Source organism: Acartia tonsa, chromosome 7 (genome assembly GCF_053477335.1).
Source record: "Acartia tonsa isolate MP-2025a chromosome 7, ASM5347733v1, whole genome shotgun sequence".
Lineage (NCBI taxonomy): Eukaryota > Metazoa > Arthropoda > Copepoda > Calanoida > Acartiidae > Acartia > Acartia tonsa.
The window spans coordinates 36,727,208-36,752,230 of NC_137266.1; the positions used below are offsets into that span (position 1 = coordinate 36,727,208).

General features: G+C 32.4%; 1 protein-coding gene across 1 annotated transcript in view; it reads left to right on the forward strand.

Annotated features, from left to right (window-relative positions):
• The window catches only part of LOC145324522 (uncharacterized), a 42,542-nt gene extending 18,277 nt beyond the window's left edge, over nucleotides 1-24,265 (forward strand). Inside the window, exons 12-33 of the mRNA XM_080167106.1 lie at nucleotides 913-997; nucleotides 1,198-1,350; nucleotides 1,779-1,829; nucleotides 2,926-2,957; nucleotides 5,752-5,790; nucleotides 6,083-6,148; nucleotides 7,158-7,225; nucleotides 11,543-11,636; nucleotides 11,867-11,933; nucleotides 12,778-12,849; nucleotides 13,655-13,700; nucleotides 15,100-15,186; nucleotides 18,528-18,585; nucleotides 19,008-19,076; nucleotides 19,371-19,506; nucleotides 20,078-20,143; nucleotides 20,553-20,587; nucleotides 21,425-21,485; nucleotides 22,156-22,221; nucleotides 22,424-22,484; nucleotides 22,825-22,943; nucleotides 23,854-24,265. Coding sequence (XP_080023232.1) covers nucleotides 913-997; nucleotides 1,198-1,350; nucleotides 1,779-1,829; nucleotides 2,926-2,957; nucleotides 5,752-5,790; nucleotides 6,083-6,148; nucleotides 7,158-7,225; nucleotides 11,543-11,636; nucleotides 11,867-11,933; nucleotides 12,778-12,849; nucleotides 13,655-13,700; nucleotides 15,100-15,186; nucleotides 18,528-18,585; nucleotides 19,008-19,076; nucleotides 19,371-19,506; nucleotides 20,078-20,143; nucleotides 20,553-20,587; nucleotides 21,425-21,485; nucleotides 22,156-22,221; nucleotides 22,424-22,484; nucleotides 22,825-22,943; nucleotides 23,854-23,967 — 1,645 coding nt within the window. The 3' untranslated portion in view covers nucleotides 23,968-24,265. The remainder of the gene's footprint in view (nucleotides 1-912; nucleotides 998-1,197; nucleotides 1,351-1,778; nucleotides 1,830-2,925; nucleotides 2,958-5,751; nucleotides 5,791-6,082; nucleotides 6,149-7,157; nucleotides 7,226-11,542; nucleotides 11,637-11,866; nucleotides 11,934-12,777; nucleotides 12,850-13,654; nucleotides 13,701-15,099; nucleotides 15,187-18,527; nucleotides 18,586-19,007; nucleotides 19,077-19,370; nucleotides 19,507-20,077; nucleotides 20,144-20,552; nucleotides 20,588-21,424; nucleotides 21,486-22,155; nucleotides 22,222-22,423; nucleotides 22,485-22,824; nucleotides 22,944-23,853) is intronic.
• Nucleotides 24,266-25,023: the final 758 nt, after the last annotated feature.

Genomic DNA, 25,023 nt, shown 5'->3' on the forward strand with positions numbered 1-25,023 from the left:
CTATCCATCTTTCTATCCATCTATCTATCCATCTATCTATCCATCTATCTATCCATCTATCTATCCATCTATCTATCCATCTATCTATCCATCTATCTATCCATCTATCTATCCATCTATCTATCCATCTATCTATCCATCTATCTATCCATCTATCTATCCATCTATCTATCCATCTATCTATCCATCTATCTATCCATCTATCTATCCATCTATCTATCCATCTATCTATCCATCTATCTATCCATCTATCTATCCATCTATCTATCCATCTATCTATCCAAGTATCTATTCATCTATCTATCCATCTATCTATCCATCTATCTATCCATCTATCTATCTATCTATCTATCCATCTATTTATCCATTTATCTATCCATCTATCTATCCATCTATCTATCCATCTATCTATCCATCTATCTATCCATCTATCTATCCATCTATCTATCCATCTATCTATCCATCTATCTATCCATCTATCTATCCATCTATCTATCCATCTATCTATCCATCTATCTATCCATCTATCTATCCATCTATCTATCCATCTATCTATCCATCTATCTATCCATCTATCTATTCATCTATCTATCCATCTATCTATCCATCTATCAATTCATCTATCTATCCATCTATCTATCCATCTATCTATCCATCTATCTATCCATCTATCTATCCATCTATCTATCCATCTATCTATCCATCCACCTATCTATCCATCTTTATATCTATCTGGCCACTCATCCACCCATCTATCTATGTATCCATCTATCTATCCATCTATCTATCCATCTATCCATCTATCTAACTATCTATCTATCCATCTATTCATCTATCTATCCATCTATCTATCCATCTATTTATCCATCTATCTATCCATCTATCTATCCATCTATCTATTTATCTATCTAGAGTGATAACAAAAATGTTTGGAAACTTCTGGACTAATGTTGTCATCCTTGTCAACTTCTGGAGCTTTAATCCTCTCCATGTACAGGTGAGACAATATATTAATACCATAGATCGCCCAATAGTTCTGGGTTCTTTTATTACATTTTTTTGGGGCTAAGTTCGTACTAATAGTTTTCAAAATTATTATCAATTTTAATCTACAGGGTTAATTTTATTTATTATCAATTCATAGTCCATGGTCTTATCCCTTAAGATATTCAAACTTAACCTAACCTAACAATTCAGGATCGTTTGGACCGTCGCGTCAGCCAGAAGCGGTATGGCGAAGAGTTGACCGATATTTTCGAAAAGAAATTTGATTTGAAATTCAAGATTCCGATAGTATTTGTTGACTCTCATTATAACAAGTCTGTCCCAGAGGAGTATGATGCGTTTATGGTAAGGATTCCATATTAATATTAGATTCATTATTAGAATAGTGTTCTATTGATAGGAATTTCGTCATAATATTTATAATTACTGACAGTTTAATTTCCTTATATAAAATTTTAAAACAGTTTTTATAGCTTTTGCATAGAGTTCTAACCTAGCCTGAACCTTTAAACCTTTCTTATTTCCAGTATGGCTTCGAAACCGGGTAATATCAGCTGGATTAAAATCTGTTCTAGGCCATAATAAAAAATCTCAAATAGTATGGAGAATTTATAATTAAAATCATGAAATTAATACCTACAAGTTTTTTTTTAATTAAGGCCTATGGCCTCTTCGGGCCAACACAACTGGAATTAATCTTATAATTTTTCATTTTACTATTCGCGGAAAACTATTTATAATACGATGCAAATCATAATCTTTTTTCAATTCAGAAAGAGACATCAAAGTTATGGAAAGTATCGATGAACAAACGGCCATTCCAGGTTTTTAATTTACTACAGTTTAACAAGATATAAAGCGTAGCAAAAAATATGTTCTTTTCATTGATGTTTAACAAGAAAATGTTGTTGAAACCATTTCCAATTGGGGCTCTTCTGAGCAAAGGACTAAAGAGTTGGATTTTTATGACTGTTATCCAATATAAAAAAGTATTTATACATTACTGCCACAAGCGACATATTGGGAAACCTATCCAAAGAGCATCTACTCTATAATTCACTATGTCAACTTGTCTATTTATGTATCCTTTTATCTTATAAGTAATGGGTAAATGGTTTTACTTTAAATAGATTTTCTCGACTACAACTTGTTGAGATAATTTAAAATGTATTCAATAATAAAAATCATCTATTTCTTAGGCCATTCATATGTCTGTCTGTCAAAATAATTAAAACTGTGTACTTTTCTATCCGAATGTCTGCCTGTCCAAAGTCAAACTTTCCTTCGCTATTTATTTGGCGTTGCTACAAAAGACCAACTCTACAAAAGACCAACACCTACAAAAGACCAACAAGTAGTTCACCTACAAATATCGTAATGTTGGAAGGTCTAAAGCTGCAAATGATCTACCATTATATGTGTATTGATCAAATTAATAACATGAATGCTATAAATAGATTATAAACGACACAATTACGAGAATAAACAGAAATTATTTTTTTTTTGTATCAATGTGATGAAATAGTTGTATAAAAATCTTCTAAATTTTAAAGAATAAATCTTCCAATTCTAATGGTATCCAATATGGCGATAAAAACACAAGGACAAAATTTAAAACCGAAATTTCTTTCTTAAATAACTTTGTCCACAGGCTGAATTTTAAAATTCCGTCCGACAGTTTGTCCAAAGTCTGTGTTGTCTACGTAACGAAATAGTTTCGAACCCGATACAACCTTGCTTTTAAAAAATCGACCCTTTTGTAGTTGTTGGTCTTATGTAGGTGTTGGTCTTTGGTAGTGTTGGTATTTTGTAGTGTTGGTCTTTTGTAGAGTTGGTCTTTTGTAGGTGTTGGTCTTTTGTAGAGTTGGTCTTTTATAGCAACGCCATTTTTTTATGTTGTCATCCTTGTTTTTGTTTCAGTGTTTGTCCAGATCTGAGATGCAGAATAGACTCAGGAAAAAACAACAATAATTATAATACAAATTAATTCTAGTAGCGCAGCTACTCTATATCTAGGTTATTTCCTTCGGTATGTCCGACCCATAGATTAAATGGCTATTTGGTATTTCAGCTACTATATTACCTGGTTTGTCAGTAAGTGCATCCGTCACTAGAGTAAATTGGCTGTTTGAAGCGTAGCTGCTTTACAACTTGGTTATGACCTATATGTTCGTCCCTTACAGTCCAGTCGTTGGTATCATCTTTATCGAAAAATAACTGTAAATAAAATTTTATATAATACCAAGGGCGTCCAAGCTTTTTTTTTGGGGGGGGGAGGGGGCTAAAAATTCAAATTTCAAAATTTATTTTGGGAAGGTAATCACTAATCACCCCTTTACCCCCCCCCCCCCCCCATTTGACGTCCTTGTACTAAACCTTTTTATTTACAGTTTAAATCAGCATTGCTTAGAAACCGATAAATATCCGTTTGATTAGAACCAGGACTGAAAAATCCTGTATTTTCTTGGCCGAGCCTTCGGCTTCTTGGGGCAACAAAACTGGAATTAAGTTTATAATTTTTCATTTTAATAACCGCGGACATTTGACTGTAACACAATGCGATACTTTTTACAGTATATTGTTATTTGAAAATCTTTATAAAAAAATTAAAATTAATGAAAATTATATCAAACTTACATTACATGTTATATTATATAATTTTATGGAAAAACATATAATTTTAAAACAAGTTTTGAGTACTAACATCAATAAAGCACAATCATGTCTTAAAAAGCGGAACAATAACATACTAAATTAAGTTAAACATTTTGAAAATGCGACAAACGAAAAAATAGGTTTTAAAGTTTTGAATATTTTGAAATATATCTATTGATATGTATAAACTAGTTTACCGTAAACAAAAAAACTCAAGGAGTAGATTGGTTGTTTCCCTCAAAGTGCCATGCACACATTCCCCCCCCCCCCCCTCCCTATTTTGTTATAAATTGGAAACAAGAGGTGAAGAGGTTAATTTTCCGTGTTTTAATTTAATGGCTCCAAACTCTAGGGTTAAGTTAAAAAGGAACTACCCTCTTCTTATTTTATTTTTTTCCAAATCTAATTGGAAGGGGGGGGGGGGCTTGAGGGAAAGCACCAGTAGAAAATCTTTGAGTAGTTTTAAGGCATTAGATTAGAATTTTAATATGAAATTTCGAACATGCGAACGGACAAACTGACAAAAAATGTACAAAAAGATACAAAATAAAGAGTAGCAGTGCTACTAAAAAAATAGTAACATTTTTAAAACTAAAAGCATGACCCAAATTGTTTGGAGTTCAAAGTCCAAAAAAACATAACAATCAGATTAAAGGCAATGTATCTAAAAATAGATAAAAAAGGACAATTGCATAAAAAAAGCGCAGCAATAACAAGCTAACAAAATTTTGGGCTTCACAACCTTTTATCTTTGGACTTATTTCTGCCGTAATTTGAAATTTTTTTGTTAGTGGGTTATTTTTTATTAAAATAAATTTCTGGGCCTGTTTCTGGGTCAAGATAATCACCCACAACTCCTTTATTAGTGACTAGTATCAGGCGCCAGAGATAGCAGCAGTAGGTACAATTTTTACGTCTCTAGTATGACGCGGTGTGAACAAGACTCGAACCTGACACACCTGCTCGATAGCAAGCAGGATCATTACGCTAATGCCGACGGTTTCATTAATCTTTAGGTTAGTAGTTTAAAATGCCTCCCCGGACAAAAAAATCCCCACAAGGCTAGGGACACTTCCTATGTCACCTAATAAAAAGCCAAGTAGGTCAGAAATAATTTTGTATAGGGTTATGGGTGAATATTTGAATATCAAAGGATGGAGGTTCTAAAGAAAATTAGGCACACTAGTATAACACCACAATAGAAGGCTACCCATTCTAAAGAAACAAGGATGACAATATGCTTACATTCATTCATTAGAAAGAACAAAAATATAGCATTTTATCTATTATTACATTGATAAGATTCTTAATATATATTAGATAATGTTATTAAACTACAAACTATTAGCGTCTAAAAACTTTGTAATAACTAAAACCATCCCAAGACAAAATTCAAAAAATTTAAGCACAATACTACCCATGTAAAGCTACCATAAAAATAAGAAAGAAAGGTCAGGGAGTTAAGGAAAATAGATTTATAAAGACAAGACCTTTATAAAGCTTTTCTAAAAGGTACAACAAAACATAATTCTAAAAATTAAAAGCCCAATACTACCCGGGTAAAGTAAAGCTACAATAAAAATAAGAAGGAAAGGTCAGCGGGAGTTTAGGAAAATAGATTAAAACCAACCCAAGACATTTATAAAGCTTTTCTATAAGGTAAAACAAATTCGTACTATCATTTTTATATCTTCCTACATATTATAGGGTAATGCTTTGGTTCTATCATGGAAAAAATTAAATATACAATTTAGATAATTGACGTACAATTTATCGTCTATAGATTATAGAATTGCTACGCTTCCCAAGGTCTTAGACCTGAAATAATCTAGTCATTATGGCCTGTCCAGGAATACGAATATTGTAAAACTATCATTTTAATCACACAAACTTTGTATATAAGTAATGAATATTTTTTTTTCAATTAATTCACATTTTTCTACTCTATCTATGTATTAAAGTTTTACTAAATAAGCTACAGTCCTTTTTTCACCCTTTTTCCTTTAAACTTACCAAGATATATTGGGGAAAATAAATTTTTCATATATTGTCTTATCCCTTAAACCCTGCTTTATTATTGTATTGTTATTACAGTTCTGAGAAAAAGGACTTGGCAGAGGAGAGAAGGAGGTAGATAAATAGATAGATAGATAGATAGATAGATAGATAATGATAAATAGATAGATACAGTTAAATTCTCTGCAAGGGCTATGTCTCGAGATATGGTGCTATGGAGAGGTGAGAAGAATCACAATTTAATAAAGTTTTCTTATGGTCATTGTTTGAGCATGAATTAGATTAACCAAAACCTAAATTTTAACCAAAATTGTAGGGTTTCGGTTTGTAATGAAAATTGTGAGAGAAGATATTTTTTATAACACACTTTAGATAGATAGATTATTATGACTAATTTTTCTTTCAGATGTCGAGCTATAAGAAAAGAGAATAAGAACTTCAAGAGAAAGGTTGACGATCAAACAAAAATGATAGGAAATTCTCTATTTATATAATTTACGATGATCTGAATGAATCATTCATAAATAGAAGCACAACAAATAATAGGACAAACGAACATTAGCAAATATAGAGTAACAATGCATCTAATATTCAACATTATTTGGAAGCGTAAAACATAATCTAACCCAAATTACTTAATCACAGAAATTTTTTTACATACTTACATTAAAAGTCTTGATTATAGAGAAGCTTCGATTGTAATATTTTGATTTGTTGGAATACATATTCTTTAGTTAATAGGATATCTATTTCATATATTTTTTTTTATAAAACAAGGATGACAACATCCATAAAAGCGAAGCACTGAAACGGTAGGACAGACGGACATTAACACTTGTATAGAGTCAGTACTGAAAAATCAGAATATAAATGTATAAGAGTCGAAGCAAAATTGTAAGTAAATTTGTTGGTAATTTGTACAGGATAATGTTTATGGACATACTTACATTTTTAGGACTTGATTATAGAGTTGCTTCGCTTATAACATTCTACTTTGTTGTTCAAGGAATCAATATACCAAAAATCAGTTAAATTTGATGATTAGATCACATTAATTTTTTTGTTTAAAAAAGTAAAAAAATCAACATGTTTAAAATAGACGTACGGACATTCTGGTGATGATTATTGAGTTGTTAAGCTTTCTAAATTGAACTTAACTACTTAAGGAATCACCATGCAAAGTTTGAAATCGAGGGGACAATTCTAATGTGCCTAAATTAACGAAAAAAGCTATCCGTCTGTGACGGACGTACGGACTGACCGACCCTAATTATAGAAAAGCTTCGCTTTAAAAATATTGTGTTTGAAATGGACCTTATATTGGTATGGTTATTACATTTTACTTAACTGTTTTGGGAATCACTAAAGCAAGATATAAATCGATATCATAATTCGTCGATGACTAAATCAACAATCTATAAGTTTTTTCTTGTGCTTTCATTTGCAAAATTATTTCATTGAGAATGTTTTTTAAAAAAATCAGAATCTCAAAAATTTGTGATGAACAACTTGAGATCTGGAATTGAGTATCTGAAAACTACATGCCAAGGTACAGATAGATAGATAAATTATTAGAAATATAAGTAAAAAACATATCGATAGAAAAATGAATAAATAATTTAGATAAGTAGATTGAAAAATAGATTAATTGGACTGTAAATTACACTGGTACCCAAAGTTTGTTTATAACCTTGTTATCATATTCATTGACTCAAAGACTATGGGTACGTTTTAGAATTTTGATTGATTTGTTCCAAACTAGTAGTCTAGTGTATTCAATTGTCAACCAATAATTCATTAAGGAGTTACATCAATTTATCGTCGATTGTCTTTTCCATTAAGATCCCTGGTATATAGCTTTTCTTTATTTATTCTTCTGACTAAGTTAGTTATTTGCCATAATATAATTAGTGAATAATAGACAAATAGTACATTTTAAAAAAAGATTCTTGATATCTTCTCTTAAGTTTTTTTTATCTTAGATGGCCAATAAAATTTCAATAATAACTACAGCTTAAAAAGGATTTGTAAGAATAAGATTATTGTTTATAATTTATTTCTCGTATTCATTCGAATCCGGCGGATAGGAACCGGTTCTCATCCATACAAAAAAACTATGTCTATCATCGTATTATATCCAGATTTCTACGAATATAGAATTGTACAATCATAAGATTAAAACCAGTTTTTTTAGCCCGTGCCTTTGGCAACTCGAGGCTAAAAAAACTAGTTTTAATCTTATAATTGTAAATTCTATATCCGCGGAAAGCGGTTTATAATACAATGAAAGAAAAAAATATTACGCAACCACAGAGTTTGCTACATTGTTTAACGCGATTATAAAGTCAAAGTAATACAAACTATTAAGTTTTGAAAATAAGTAAAGACATATGGACATTTTTTCCATGTTTTGAACGTTTCTTTGTCTACTTGTAAACTTAAAAATAACATAATATTATTATGTAATATTTTTTGTCCTTAATTTATTGCATAAAATAAGGAAACATTGTTTAAATCAGCAAAGCCTTATGACCAAATCATACATTAAATTATCACGGATTATCCCAAATGTAAAAGGAATTTTTTTTAAAATGATTCTTTGAAGGTTTTAGTCTATTTTCTGAAGTGATAATAGTTGAAATAGTATGAAAAACCATACCCCCCCCTCTCTCCAAATACATTTTCTCTGTAGATTTAATAAAAGAGGGGGGGGGGGGGGATTTTAAACCCCTGGTAACAAAGCCCCTGGAGGCTAGAGGCACAGCTAATTTAAAATTGAAGGAAGTGCCAAAAATATAATTATAATGTAATTATATAAAGGTATAAGCTATAGACAGTTACTGTTTTTTTTTGTCTGTTAGGATCTCAATAACCACTGAACCGATTGATATATAACATTTAGGGAGGGAGGGAACATTGAAATGTATATTGCACGGGAACAAAAAGTTTTGAAACAAAATTATCTTTTGAAAACTCTGGGTACTTTTTGTTGTCTAGGGGGTGAGGTGATAGTGGGGTGTGAATGGGCTACTTGGTCCCCCCTGGAGTACATGCTAAAACATTTCCTTTGTGTATGGGGGGAGGGGGGTGGCCTTAGTCATTATACAAATCTAGTAATATTTATCTAGGGGGTGAGGTGATAGTGAGGTGTGAATGGGCAACTTGGTCCCCCTGGAGGACATTCTAAAACATTGCCTTTGTGTATAGGGGGGGGGGTGGCCTTACTCATTATACAAATCTAATAATATTTATCTAGGGGGTGAGGTGATAGTGGGGTGTGAATGGGCTACTTGGTCCCCCTGGAGTACATGCTAAAACATTGTGTATGGGGGGGGGGGGGGGTTGGCCTTACTCATCATACAAATCTAATAATATTTATCTAGGGGGTGAGGTGATAGTGGGGTGTGAATGGGCTACTTGGTCCCCCTGGAGGACATTCTAAAACATTGCCTTTGTGTATGGGAGGGGGGGGGGGCCTTACTCATCATACAAATCTAATAATATTTATCTAGGGGGTGAGGTGATAGTGGGGTGTGAATGGGCTACTTGGTCCCCCTGGAGTACATGCTAAAACATTGTGTATGGGGGGGGGGTTGGCCTTACTCATCATGCAAATCTAATAATATTTATCTAGGGGGTGAGGTGATAGGGGGTGTGAATGGGGGATCAGTAATATTTGACATAATATCATTCCTCATAAATTCATTTCACATAAAACACTTGACATAAAATCACTTCACATAAAGGTACATTTGACATAAAAACATTTGACATAAAGGTACATTTGCGATAAAGGTACACTTCACATAAAAACATTTGACATAAAGGTACATTTGGCATAAAGGTACATTTTACATAAAGGTACATTTGACATAAAGGTACATTTTACATAAAGGTACATTTGACATAAAGGTACATTTGACATAAAGGTACATTTGACATAAAGGTACATTTCACATAAAGGTACATTTGACATAAAGGTACATTTGACATAAAGGTACATTTCACATAAAGGTACATTTCACATAAAAACGTTTCACATAAAAATACATTTCACATAAAAAATTTTTTCATTAAAGAATTTTTCACATAAAAACGTTTCACATAAAGATACATTTCACATAAATTTGTCATAAATTATATTTGCCATAAAAACATTTATCATGGGTATCAGTATAAAACTTTGGGTATTAAAACAAAATTTTGGGTACCAGTATAAAACTTTGGGTACCAGTATAAAACTTTGGGTTCCAGTATAAAACTTGGGTACCAGTATAACATTTTGGGTACCAGAATAAAATTTTGGGTACAAGTATAAAACTTTGGGTACCAGTATAAAACTTTGGATACCTGTATAAAACTTGGGTACCAGTATAAAACTTTGGGTACAAATATAAATTTTTGGGTACCAGTAAAAAACTTTGGGTACCAAAATAAAATTATAAAAAACATGATTTTATGCGAGAATTGGAAGTTTTATATGAAATGTACCTTTATGTCAAGTTTACTTTTATTTGAAGAGTACCTTTATGTAAAGTTTACTTTTATTTGAAGAGTACCTTTATGTCAAGTTTACTTTCATTTGAAGAGTACCTTTATGTTAAATGTATCTTTATGTCAAGTGTACCTTTATTTTAAATGTACCTTTATGTTAAATATACCTTTATGTGAAATGTTTTTATGGGAAATGTACCTTTATTTGAAATTTACCTTTAAGTTAATTATACCTTTATATGAAACGGTTTTTTTTGTAAAATATATGTCAAATGTTTTTATGGCAAATGTACCTTTATGTCAAATGTATCTTTATGGCAAATGCACCTTTATGTCAAATGTACCTTTATGAGAAAAGTACCTCTATGCCAAATGTACCTTTATGTGAAATGTACCTTTGTGTGAAACGTTTTTTTTGGTGTAGTTTACCCATATGTAAAATATACTTTTTTGTTAAAAATTTTTTTTTATGTGAAGTGTATCTTTATGCCAAATATACCTTTATGTAAAATGTTTTCATGTGAAATGTATCTTATGTGAAATGTATCTTTATGTGAAGTGTACCTTTATGTGAAATGTAACTTTATGTGAAATGTATCTTTATGCCAAGTGTACCTTTATGTGAAAAGTACCTTTATGTCAAACGTACCTTTATGTGATATGTGCCTTTATATGAAGTGTACCTTTATGCCAAGTGTACCTTTATGCCAAATGTACCTTTATGTCAAATGTACCTTTATGCCAAATGTACCTTTATGTCAAAGGTACCTTTATGACAAATGTACCTTTATGTCAAAGGTACCTTTATGACAAATGTACCTTTATGTCTAAAGTACCTTTATGTGAAGTGTACCTTTATGTGAAATGAGTTTATGTGAAACGTTTTTATGTGAAGTGTACCTTTATGTGAAATGAGTTTATGTCAAATGATACTTTATGTGAAATGTTTTATGTGAAATGAATTTATGTGAAGTGATTTTATGTCAAATATTACTGATCCGTGAATGGGCTACTTGGTCCCCTTGGAGGACATTCTAAAACATTGCCTTTGTGTATGGGAGGGGGGGGGGGAATTACTCATCATACAAATCTAATAATATTTATCTAGGGGGTGAGGTGATAGTGGGGTGTGAATGGGCTACTTGGTCCCCCTGGAGGACATTCTAAAACATTGCCTTTGTGTATGGGAGGGGGGGGGGCCTTACTCATCATACAAATCTAATAATATTTATCTAGGGGGTGAGGTGATAGTGGGGTGTGAATGGGCTACTTGGACCCCCTGGAGTACATGCTCTAAAAAATTGCTTTTGTGTGTGTATGTGTGGGGGGGGGGGGCCTTAGTCATTATACAAATCTAATAATATTTATCTAGGGGGTGAGGTGATAGTGGGGTGTGAATGGGCAACTTGGTCCCCCTGGAGTACATGCTCTAAAACTTGTGGGGGTGGCCTCAGAATTAGAAGCAGGTATAAACTATATATACATTTGTAACATATATTTCTATTTATACATTTTTCTATATCTTTTTCTATAACTAAATTTTATATAATACAAATGTATTTTCCTATCAATTGATAATTTTATACATATAAATATTAATCTTTTATCTTTCTTATTTAACTATTTATCTATCTATCTAATTATTTAGTTATCTATCTATTATCCTATCTATTTATCTATCTATCTATCTATGTAGAGAGAAGCTACCTGGTGTGGGAACATGTGATGGAACCCCGCAAGAAACAGAAGTTTGTTCAGAACAGGTTTGTTCTCAGTTTGTCAATCATTGAGTCTCTCATTTGTTTTTATCTGTCTATCATTTATCCTTACACTTATCTATTTATATATAGAATTTGTAAATTTTTTCAGTCTATATATCTATTTTCTAGTCCATCAATCCTTAGAGAAAAGATTACTTGTATATTTATTTGGGTAGCTATATCTATTATTACTAAATTCAGGAGGTATGCCCATTAAAAAATGACATATCTACCAGACTATAGTTATACTTATCCATCTGCCTATGTATCAATTATTATAATAAATTATATGTCTATCTATCTAAGAAGTATAAAGACCTTAACCATAGTTATACTATACATAGGAAGTATAAAAGTTCTACCTTAATCATAGTTTTACTTATCCATCTGTCTATATATCTATTAATATAAGAAATTATATGTCTATCCATCTAAGAAGTATAAAAAACCTACCTTAACCATAGTTATACTATACATATATATCAATCTGTCTCTCTATCCAACAATGTATCAATCTATCAATCTATCTATCCATCCATTTATCTATCAATCTATGAGGTATGTCCACTAGAAAATGATAGATCTACCCTAACTGTTGTAATACTTATCCATATGTCTATCCCTAAAATTAACTATCAATCTAGGAAGTATGCCCAATGGAGAATGATATATATACCTAAACTGTAGTTATACTTATTCATCTGTCTATCAATCCATCAATTTATTAAATCATTTATTTTTTATGTTAAAGAATCTACCTATAGATCTAACTTGACTATAGATATACTTATCTACCTGTCTTTCTATCCATCTAACTATCAAATTATTTGTATATCTATCTATCTAGGAGGTATGTCCATTAGAGAATGATAGATCTACCCTAACCGTGGTTATTGGAGGCGAAACATCAAGAGAAAATAGGAAAATTAACAATTATTAAAACATCATTAAGGTGTTCAAAGTTTTATGTGTTGCTTTAAAAACTTTGGGTACTACAAACCTTTGGTGTTCAAACTTTTACATTAATAATCTAATTTACACAAAGGGTAATTTTGTTTATCGTAATTAGGAATGTATATCAAATTATCATCCATAGTCTTATCCCTTACAAAAGATTTTTCATCATTTTGTTATTGTATAAATATTACAAATATTTAAATCTTTAAACCAAAATTTATTAGAAGAATTTTGCTATGGCAATTTCACTTCATACGAAATTGGACCATAAACAAAATATATATTTAAGAAGATATATTTAAGCTATAGCTCCCTTTTATTCTTTTAATTAACACAAATTAGAAAAAAAAATATTTGCATCATAAAAATCAATACTGTTAGACAATAAGAAAAGGAGAAGGGGGTTATGGTCCAATGGTAGGTTAAATGTAAGATGCCTTTGCTTTCTTCAAATTATAATTCTAAGAAACTAGAATTGATTTATTTTATTTTCGAATACTACGTCAAAATAAATACAAAATAAGTAATTTTTAGTTCATCAATAACATGTTAATTAGCTTAAAATCTGCCCTTATACTTAAACTAAGATTAATTGATACCCAATGTTTGATTGAAATCTATAATTACTACTTATTAATTCTTGATTGGTTGGTTAAAACTAGCAATGTCCAAACTTTTCAACCATTGATCATCATATTAGACAAATTAATTATAAAGCGAAAGAAGTTTTTAATATTTTAAACTATTGTTAATTATTTTAAAAATGCAGAGAAAATGAACATTCAACCTCTGTGGAAGTCTTACGAGAATCAGGTATGTTGTACTTTGGTAGCGCAGCAACTCTCTAGATTGTTTGTTTGTACGTTTTTTTGTAATTCTGGCATCAAAAATATAGGATCTACTGCAGTTCACGGTAAAATATTGCTGGTAACGCAATTTTCTAAAAATCTATGAATTTTAAAGGCTGCTAGCTGCCAAACGGCTGAACGTACAAATCATGCCCGCACACTGTTTTAAGCGGCATAAGAAGGCCTACAAATAATCTGGAATAACCATAAATCAATAATGCATAATTATCTCGCAGTGCAGAGAAATGCGCGAAAAAGACCTATTTTACGCCCTTTTTCTTCAGTGAAGCTTTCCCTGTGCATCATTGGATCTTGGCTATTCCAGATTATTTGTAGGCCTTCTTATGCGGCTTAAAATGGTGTGCGGGTATGATCTTTATGTTCAGCAGTTTGGCAGCTAGCAGCCTTTAAAATTCATAGATTTTTGGAAAATTCCGTTACCAGCAATATTTTACCGTGAATTGCAGTAGATCCAAAATATAAGTATAAAATGTTAGGGGAGCTTAAGATGGGTCCTTGACAGGTTTTATGCTAGTTTGTAGGAAGAGTTAACCCCAAAACAACTACCCAAAGAAAGCTACATTTTTTATTTTCTATAGCAGGGATGGCTTGCTGCATTTTTCTCGAGGAATTTTTAAGAGGGGGTAATTCTATCACTCTTCTTAACCCTTAAAATTCAATAAAAATGGTAATTTCTGAGATCTTGCAAGAAACATATTTTTACTACTTTACAAGCTAAATATCTCAAAATTTTAAGAAAAACTTCCTTATTTAATGATTCAAAATTTAATAATCAAACTGGTACTTGCTTACATGTGGTAGACTGGAGCACCGAAACCCCCCCCCCCCCCCGCTTAGTTTTGACAAAAATCAAAAATAAGGGGGGGGTAGTTTTTTAATGTCTGGAAAACGGCAAGGAGGAAAAAAGCTCAGCAAGGCAAAGACTTAACCCCCCCCTTAACTTTGAAGAAAATCAAAAATAAGGGGGGGGGGTAGTTTTTTCACTGTACACACGCCAGAAAGTTGAGTGAGGTAAATCAAGAAAATCCAGTATACCAGAGGGGAAACCTTATTACAGGGATATTCATGTTTTGGGGCATAATTTCCTTATTTATTGACTTTGGCCAGTAAAAGGTTTTAATTTTGCGCAAAATTAAAACCTTTTACTTTACTAAGGGGGGGGGGTTAAAAACTACCCCCCCCCCCTTATTTTTGATTTTTGTCAAAACTAAGCGGGGGGTTAAAAAACTACCCCCCCCCCTTATTTTTGATTTTTGTCAAAACTAAGCGGGGGGGGGGGGGGTTTCGGTGCTCCGGTCTTCGCATGTAAGCAAGCACCATCAAACTTGCTTTATATTTGTCAGGTTTATGTAAAGATTCTGGGGTGCCCGACCTCCCAGAGGCTAGAGGCAAACTGTGTGCTGCTTATGATCCTTCTGGAGCTATCATAGGTATACTTATCTATCTATCTATCTGACCTCCCAGAGGCTAGGGGCAAACTATGTGCTGCTTATGATCCTTATGGAGCTATCATAGGTATACTTATCTATCTATCTATCTATCTGACCTCCCAGAGGCTAGGGGCAAACTATGTGCTGCTTATGATCCTTCTGTAGCTGTAATAGTTATATCTATCTATCTATCTGACCTCCCAGAGGCTAGGGGCAAACTATGTGCTGCTTATGATCCCTCTAGAACTATCATAGGTATACTTATCTATCTATCTATCTGACCTCCCAGAGGCTAGGGGCAAACTATGTGCTGCTTATGATCCTTATGGAGCCATTATAAATATACTTATATGTCTATCTATCTATATATCAATATATTTCTATCTAACTATGTGACCTCCCAGAGGCTAGGGGCAAACTATGTGCTGCTTATAATCGAACACAGTAATAGTGTCTGACTGATTATGACGTAACAAAAAAAAATAGCCAATGAGAGGCCATTGCATTATTGACCAATGGTAAAATTTATAGTGGCCTCTCATTGGCTATTTTTTTTGTTACGTCATAATCAGTCAGACACTTTTACTGTGTTCCTTATAATTCTTATGGAGCCATTATAAATATACTTATATGTCTATCTATCTATATATCACTATATTTCTATCTATTTATATTATCTAAACAAAACTAAATGCCAAACTAATAATATCCTTTTTCATCTTTCTCTTTTTCGGAATTGTATTTTTCATATCTAAAACTCTTCTAAGTTAAGAGGACAGGCTACAAAACTATTTTTTGTAAGTTCGTACTTTACTTCATTATGAATTCATTACCCCCCTAAAATCAGGGGGGGGGGGGTGAGGTTATTAGTTGGCTTATCAAAAAGTTTAGTACTTTTATCAAATCTTGCTGAGTTGGTTCAAACTAGAAGTGTCCAAAAGTTCCCACCGATATTCTAATCCAGAGAAGAGGTAATTTTGTTTATCATTATAGAAATGTGTATCAATATTTAATATCTGTTAGAGTTTATGGGCGAAGCTACTAATTGAATACACATAAAAAAAAACAAGAAAGAGTATATGCAAAAAAATAGGTAATATCAAAGTCTGGAGTGTACAGTTGCTTTATTGTTTTTGTACACAAACATTTTGATAAGTTTTAAATACCATGAACAATGTTTTAATGCTTAAAAATTTTAAAAACTAAAGACATACGAACCTAGTAAAAGTGTCTGGCTGATTATGACGTAAAAAAAGAAAATTAGCCAATGAGAGGCCACTATAAATTTTACCTTTGGTCAATAATGGCCTCTCATTGGCTAATTTTTTTACGTCATAATCAGTCAGACACTATTACTAGGTTCAAGAAATACAAATATGACTTTGGAATCCAACTATAAACGGGTATATACGGATGGATGTACAGAAAACCTTGTTCATTATAGAGTAGCATCGCTGATGGAAATTAATTATTTTGTATCGTGCCTGGTTGTATATCTAAAATCTATTCTTTTCAAAAGGATTTTCTCGTCAGAAAGAGAAACTTATATAGTCGGGACGTTTTCGGCGAGGGGATGAAAGGATATATAATCTAACATTTTTTTTGTAAGTGGGGGGGGGGATGGGGAGATTAAATTTGGTCTAGGTTCGCTATATTTTTTGAAGAATATTGTAGCCCCTAAGTAGACCAAAACCTGTCAGTATTAATACTTTATTAACGATGGTTGAAGCCAAATAACTTTAGTGAATATGTATACAGACATACAAACATCCCATTACTTTTATAAGACAAATGTCTTATGTATCACTAGCATCTTCGACCCTAGCATTTAGGGACTTTGTTTTCGAAGAGGTAGGTCATAGGAATAACCTAAAACCATTCAAAGACTTAAATTTAAAAACAAAATAGCCAAATACCGTACCAGGACCAATCTTAAGCTTCCTTAAAATGGAAAACTTAATAGGTGCAGTAGTTGTTAGAATCATAACTACAGATAAGAAAACCTTTTTACTTTAAGAAATAGGATTTAGAATTGATAGTTTTAGTCTTTATCTACTTTTCTCCATATCCTTAATCAGAAAGCGATGTTATATTTAAAGTAATATTCGAAAACAGCAAATTAAATTAATCTACACCACTCTTTTCCCTCCAATATTACTCGCAACCATAATATCTATAATACAAATAAGTCTACTGTTCATGCGGTGGTTTCAAGACATTTCGTTGGGGGGATGAGAAACCCCAACCCCCCAAAAAGGAAACAAACTCCCTTCGCTATTCCATTAGAAATCACCTATCAAAAATATAACCCTTAAAAAATTTGAATGAAGCCTATTCTCTATAAATTACCCTTTATGTCCTAAATAAAAAAACTTAACATTATTTTATGTATTAATTTAGATCTTTTGCCAGGTTTGTTAGAACAGTTTATATGTAGAATTATTGAAATTTTATATTTCTCGAGTCGGGCTCGATTTATAATTTGAAATAAAAATTTTAATATCATGATAAAAGAAAAATATATATTTATATTTGAGTATCTTTCTAGCTTTAAAACAATATGCGTAACTTTATATTTATATCCATTTTTTATCTTTATATCTAGCTATCTATCTATCTATTTTTTTTCTATCTGTCTATCTTTATATCGATCTATGTATCTAACTTCTATCTATCTTTCTTTTACTAAGTATATTTGCGGTTACTTTTATTTAATGAACTCTTCCAATTTTTACCATTTACAAAACGGCCTGCTTTATTGCATCAAGATCCATGACAGATCTATATAGGAAATAAACGTTTATAAATGAGCTCGAGTCTTCCAATGGTAGAGTGTTTAAAACTCATAGTGCTCCAATAATCCTTATTAAACTCTCATTGACCAAAGCGATAAGACCTTTATTCTATTTGTTTATAAAATGAATTAAGTTTTTCACTTCATGTTGATATTTGAATTACATTGAAGTATTTAATCCTTATTTCATAAATAAAAAATATACGTTCATAATAGAGTAAATCTAAGAAAACTCTATTTTAAAAGAATTTGATTGTGGCGACATTTCCTTTGTGGTAAAATATTAAAACTAAAATTTTAATCATATTAACCCTTTTGGTGATGGTAATGTGAAAAAAATATAATTGAAAAAAATCTTTTTAAAATCATTTAAATTAATAAATATTTACTTCTTTCTTTTAGATAATAATGGCGGGGGAGGAAAATTGATTAATTGAGAAATAGATAAATAGATATGTGCTTATAGAAAACTAGCGAGATAGTTATATTGAGCCAACTCTAGTTCTATATATCTATCTATATATCTACCTTTTATCTATCTATCTAGTTTGTGGGGGTGGACAAAGATTCTGGCGACCAAATAACAACTGCTGGCAACTACTCAAAGGAACAGAGTATAACTTTATTTGTTAACTAGCTTAAAATCTGCCAATGACAAATATTAGGGTTTCATTAATGAGATCTTATTTAACAAAAGAAAAAACAAATATCAATCTACTTTAAACCTTTAGCTACCAAAGAATTGGTTGTCTGTAGGATGTTATACTAGATAGAGATATTACACTAGTTCCCAAAGTTTTCTAATAACGTTTTCTTATTCTTTGGCTTACAACTTTGGGGACTATAGTGTGTTGTGATTGGTTGGTTTATTAGGTTGAGTGTTTAATCGTTTCAAAAACTAAGTTTAAGGGGTAATTTTGTTTATCATCATTAGGGTTGAACATCAATTTATTGGCCATTGTCTTATCCCTGTAGATTTCTTGTGTTATACAGCCTTACTATAAAGCTATTCTGTAAATGACTGGGCAGGTGACCTGACATGGAATGAGATCCCCCAGATTTATCCTGTCCACGGAGCTGCCACTACGTTTTACAGGTAAAGTTGTAGAGTTGTTACTCTTTTTGGTACTTTGGACTATAAATTACACTGGTATCCAATTGATTAGCTTCAAAATTTGGGTACTTTTATCAAATCTGATCTGGTTGGTACAATCTAAGAGAATCCAAACAATTTAACCAACAATATACTGAGAGGGTAATTTTGTTTATTATAATTGGGTATGTGCATCATTTTAACGTCCATTATCTTTTTTCTTAACTTCCAATATCACAATCACTTACTCTTCGCTTCTTAAAACACTTGAATTTCATTAATTGTTTTGTTCTTCAGAGGCAAGTTCTGGGTGTTTGGAGGGTCCACTGGTGACGACAGTTATGACCATACAATCACTGACAAAGTGCAAGCATACAATCCAAGAACTCAAGTATGGAGTGTAGAGAAGTCTCTCTCCAGCCCTAGGCATAAGGTAAGTGGTGTATCCTTCTCCCCTCCCCCACTTTGACTGTATTCTTTGGTGATTACTGGTATGATTACATCATTACTGACAAAGTCCAGGCATGCAATCCAAGAACACAAGTTTAGAGTGTAGAGAAGTCTCTATCCAGCCCTTGACATAAGGTAGGTGGTATATTCCCCCCTCACCCCTCAACAGGACTGTGTGTTTGGTGATGACAGGTACAATCCAAGAACTTAAGTTTGAAGTGTAGAGAAGTCTCTATCCAGCCCTAGACATAAGGTAGGTGGTGTATCCTCCTCCCTTCCCCCACTTTGACTGTGTTCTTTGGTGATTACTGGTATGATTACGTCATCACTGACCAATTACAAGCATACAATCCAAGAACTCAAGTTTGGAGTGTCTCCCTCCAGTCCAAGACATAAGATAGTTGGTGTATCCTCCCCCATCCAAAAGAGATGGACATTGGTGATACATGTTTTTTTTCAGTATAACTGAGAATCGGTTCTAATCCAGAGGATATTGATCGGTTTCGGATCCATACTAGAAAAAAAGATATGAATTACATGTAAATATATTTTAGTCTTGTGCTGTGACAATAGATGATGAGATAGTTCTGACCGGAGGCACAATGTTGGGTCTGGGCAAGGCAGGGTGTTCATACAATAATATTGATATTATGATCTCTAGAATAGCAAAGTTATAAAAGATTATTTTTAATAGCGCAGTTGCTTCTTCATGTTATATCAAATATGTTAATTAATTAAACACTCCAAGTGTATTTAGCAAATATATTTATTTTTAAAATGTTATAGCTGTTCCAATTGTGGAACTAATTGTTCATGTTACCATGTTAAAAAGAGGTTATTCTCACGGACCAAGTTATTTGTATACTAAATACCCTCTAGTAACGGTCATCTATACACAAAGAAATCAGCTTTCTATCTTTAATAACAGCCGGGACAATTTCTTTTCCCCTGTACAATTACGGACAAAGTGAATTATAAAGTAACTTTGCTGTTAAAAAACTTGGTATTATTGTAAATGGACTGTGCCAGGTAAAACCTGTCTGGCTGGCAGAGATTGGTATCAGGCAAGGATTATTTCATAGTGAGAGTAAATCCATATTGGTGGATCGGGTTAGATAACTGTATGTCCCCTTCCCTAGGACCCTATGTCGACTATTAATTGGGTCCTTGATAATCAACTAATAGCGTCTGGAATATGAACACATTCAAGTCGCTACAAAGAGCGGAAAAAAATTTACTAGCAGAAGATATAGGTTCCCCACAGGGGTATCCAGGTAGTTGTCTGGTTATACATCTATATTTATAGATTTATTATTTCATCATAGCGTTTAACAACAACAAGAACAATTACGTCCGAAAGCTTTCCAGTGCCGCAGCTTTATAATTATTGCTATTTCGTCCAAAATGTCTATACGTCACTATAAATGATGATTTAAAAAACTGTAGATTAAATTTTTGGTTGAAAAGTCTGGACAATAATAATATAGAACCAACCAATAAAGATTCAATAAAAGTACCCAACGAATAAGATAATGTTTCTATAAACTTTACTAACCAATGTCCCCTCCCTCTCTGAATACTTGACACATTCAAAAAGTCAAAAGTAATGAAGCTCTTTATAGTGCCTATAAAAATGACGTCATACAATATAAATGACCAATGAGAGGCCAATGCATTGATTAAATTACCAATGGCAGGCCATTATACATTTTAATTGACCAATGGTAGGCCAGTATAACGTCCTTTTTATAGGCACTATAAAAAGTTTCTAAAGTAATTTCCCTGTTTTAAAGTTTACTGTTCTTTTTGATCTTAATTATTATTAGGTTAGGTTTATATACCCCCCCCCCAGAATTAAAAAAATAAGAAAAACCTTGAAATAAATAATCCTTGGGCCGCAGGACTGCTGAAAGCTTTGATGGAGAGAACTGGTACAGCTTACCTGGAATGTCCAGAGCCAAGGTAAAGACCTGCAGGACTCGGCACATTATAGGTTTCCTTAGTAACAGGATGTCTAACATAAATGGTTTATAGATAAACTATGTTATAAATGCAGAAGGTTGCGTGATTTTATTACACAGCAAAATAATAGTTATTTATCGCATCGTATTATATATAGCTGTCTGCGGTTATTATGATGTTTTAATGTTCGTTAAAAGTTTATGGCTGAGAACTGGTTCTAATCCAGCAGATATTAATCGGTTTCGAAGCCATAATGGAAACATTATTACCATAGACTCAAATTACCTTGTTTATTGACATATTTGAATTTTGATTAAATCCTTTCTATTAATGAAATTAATTTTGTTAATACAATAACAGCAAAAATATTGGTGGTTTCTCTCAAAGTATCTAGTGGAGCACAAAACCTCCTCCCCGTATTAATTATAAAAAGCGGGGGAGGGATTGACTGTTTCTGGTAGTTTTTTTTACTTTAGGTTAGGATAGGTTATATTGAGTACAGGATAGCCCCGCAGGGTTAGTACATGTAAGGTTTAGACCCCCCCCCCCTACTGGGGTTAAGCATTAGGAAAAAATATAACCTTCTTTTTTAAAGATTATTATATAAATATGTGGCTGGGGAAAATCTGTGCTTCCTAGGCATTTTGAGGGAAAGCATCTCTAATTAAAGGTTGAGCATGGTTGTGCCGTAGCGACAGTGGGCGGATCCCGAGGCGTACTGGTAGTGGGCGGAGCTACAGGAATGGAAATACAATACCTGGATATTGTGAAAGATTAATTCATACCTCGATAAAATGTTTCTCGCAACTGTCTAATATAACTATCCAACCCCCTATATGACGAAAAAGGAATTATAATAATCGAAATCTGAGGATTATGTTAGCAATCTAAATTGATGACAAAAATTCATAATATCCACATATTTTATATCCATTAAAACAGGCGATGATGTGGTGGAATTTCTTGACTGGGAAATTAGACAGCAATGGAAAGTTCTAGGTAAACTACACTACAGGAAAGAAGGGAAGGGGCAATGGCGGTTTATTTGTTGTATATTCTTTCTTTTTCCTCAAAATATCATACAGACACTTTTTGCGGTTAGATGAATTTACCACCTTAAAATATCTTAAAATAAATCAAAAAAGACAGAAAGACAGACAGACAAAAAGACATACAGCTACAAAGACATACATCCACAAAGACATACAAACAGATAGACAGACAGAAAGACAGACAGACAGATAGACAGATGGACACATAGACAGATAGACAGACGGACAAACAAAAATAAACAGACAGACAAAAAAACAGACTAATATCTTAACTATTTAAATTTTAGGAAAACTGAACCGTGGACGAGGAATGATGCCTGGGGTGGGATTTATCGGGGGCACCCTCTCCATCATTGGGGGCTACAGCTGGCCAGGGGCGGTGGATATCATTGAACAATGGGATGAGGTAAATTTTATTTTATGATGGGATACCCCCCCCCCCCCTTCCCGTATTTGTTTATCCAGTGACATCTTTTTGCGATTTCATACAAAGTAACTTCTAGATAACTGAGAACCCTATACCCCTCTTATTTTGATATATTTAAAAAATAAGGAGAGAGCGGGTTTTCACTTCTAGACCGGCATTTTGTTTTAATGCGCCCATTTTTTATCAAAATATAGCCATATTGTCTAACAATTTCTTTATATATCTAACTATCTATCAATCTATCTATCTAGCCATGGGCCAGTGAGGAGTTAAGAAAACTAGAATAAAGCTGAAATACTATTCAATTATCTATCTATCCATTTATCCATCTATCCAACTATCTCTCTATCTATCTATTTAGGACTAAGAAGAATAGAAGAAGACTTGAATGAAGCCGAAATACTCCAGATATAACCTATCCATTTATCTCTCTATCTATCTATCTATCTAGGGCCGAGAGGAATGGAAGAAGCCTTAAATGAAGCTAAAATATATTAGATATACCTATTCATTTATCTATCCATCTATCTTTCTATCTCTCTTTCTTTCCATCTATGTATCTATCATTATGTTATTGGACCGAGAAGAATGGAAGAAAACTGGAATGATGTTGAAATACTCTAGATATAACCTATCTATTTATCTATCTAGCAATCCATTAATCCATCTATCTATCTCTCTATCTATCCATTTATCCATCTAAATTTCTATCTAATTTATCCATAGGACCGAGAAAAATGGAAGAAAACTGGAATGAAGCTGAAATACTCCAGATATAACCTATCCATATAACTCTTTATCTATCTATCTATCCATCTATCTATTTATCTATCCATCTATCTATGTATCTATCTATCTGTCTATCTATTTATATCTATCTAAAATCAAGGACCGAGAAGAATGGAAGAAAACTGGAATGAAGTTGAAATACTCGAGATATAACCACGCCACAGTTACAGTGCCTGGAGACATGTTCCCCGACTGTACTAATTCAACACTCTAGATACATGAAACTCTATCATAACAAGAACAATTATGTCCATTAATAGCGCAGCAATTGAAAGCAATGATTTTTTTGTTATAATGTTTGCAAAACTTTGGTTATAAAATATCATTTTTTTGCAAAAATAAAAAGTGGCGTGCACAGGAATTTACGAAAGAGGTTTGAGTTTAACAGTTTTTATCGAAGGAAATTTTGATTCAATACATGACTTTAAATATTTTATACCATATTGCCGCGTTACTATAGGAATCACCTTTTAATTTTCATATGAAATATTGAAATACAAACCTAAATACTATATTATGATATCTTAATTGATTATTTGTTGCGAAGCTACTCTATAATTCGAAATATCTGTAGTCTTTGTTTAATTTAAGTCCTGGGCATATTTTATATATTTGTGTAAGGGTTTCAAGCTATTGGTACAAATAATATTCCAGAACAAATTGATATTTGTCTTGGACAGGTTTAAAACTATTTTGCAAGGGAAAAAAACGCAGAAAATGGAAATTATTTTGTACCTTTGTCAACAAAAAAAGTTTGAAAACACTTTCTCATCACTTTAAAAACAAAGGTATTTTAAAGTGTTTGTATCTAAAAACTACATCTTTATTATAAAGCAAAATGATCTCTGCCTGTGTGGTGTCTTTACTGAGGGATCTTGCTGACTGCTATGGTTCTCCTTTATGTACAGCTGAATATAGGTCCTGGCAAGGTTTATAACTATTTTGGGGGAGGAGTGTATCGATAAATATTCCCCATTAATATTTTAGTTTACTTTTCTTTTTAAAAATATAATTAAGGGGTAGTCTTAGATAAACAAATATAACCCAACAATAATACACAAAGTGTAAAAAAATAATAAAAAGCTTCGCATAAAAAAAGAAAAGAAAAAAACATATAAACATTTTGAGAAAAAAAGGTTTAGGAAAGTTTTGCTGATGTCGTCTTTCACTAGATTTATATTTTTAAAAGCGAAGCTTTTTTACAATTGAAGCCTGCCCCTTCGTACGTGACGTTTAGCTTTCTTGAGTCATAAAAAGCATGTTATGTTTG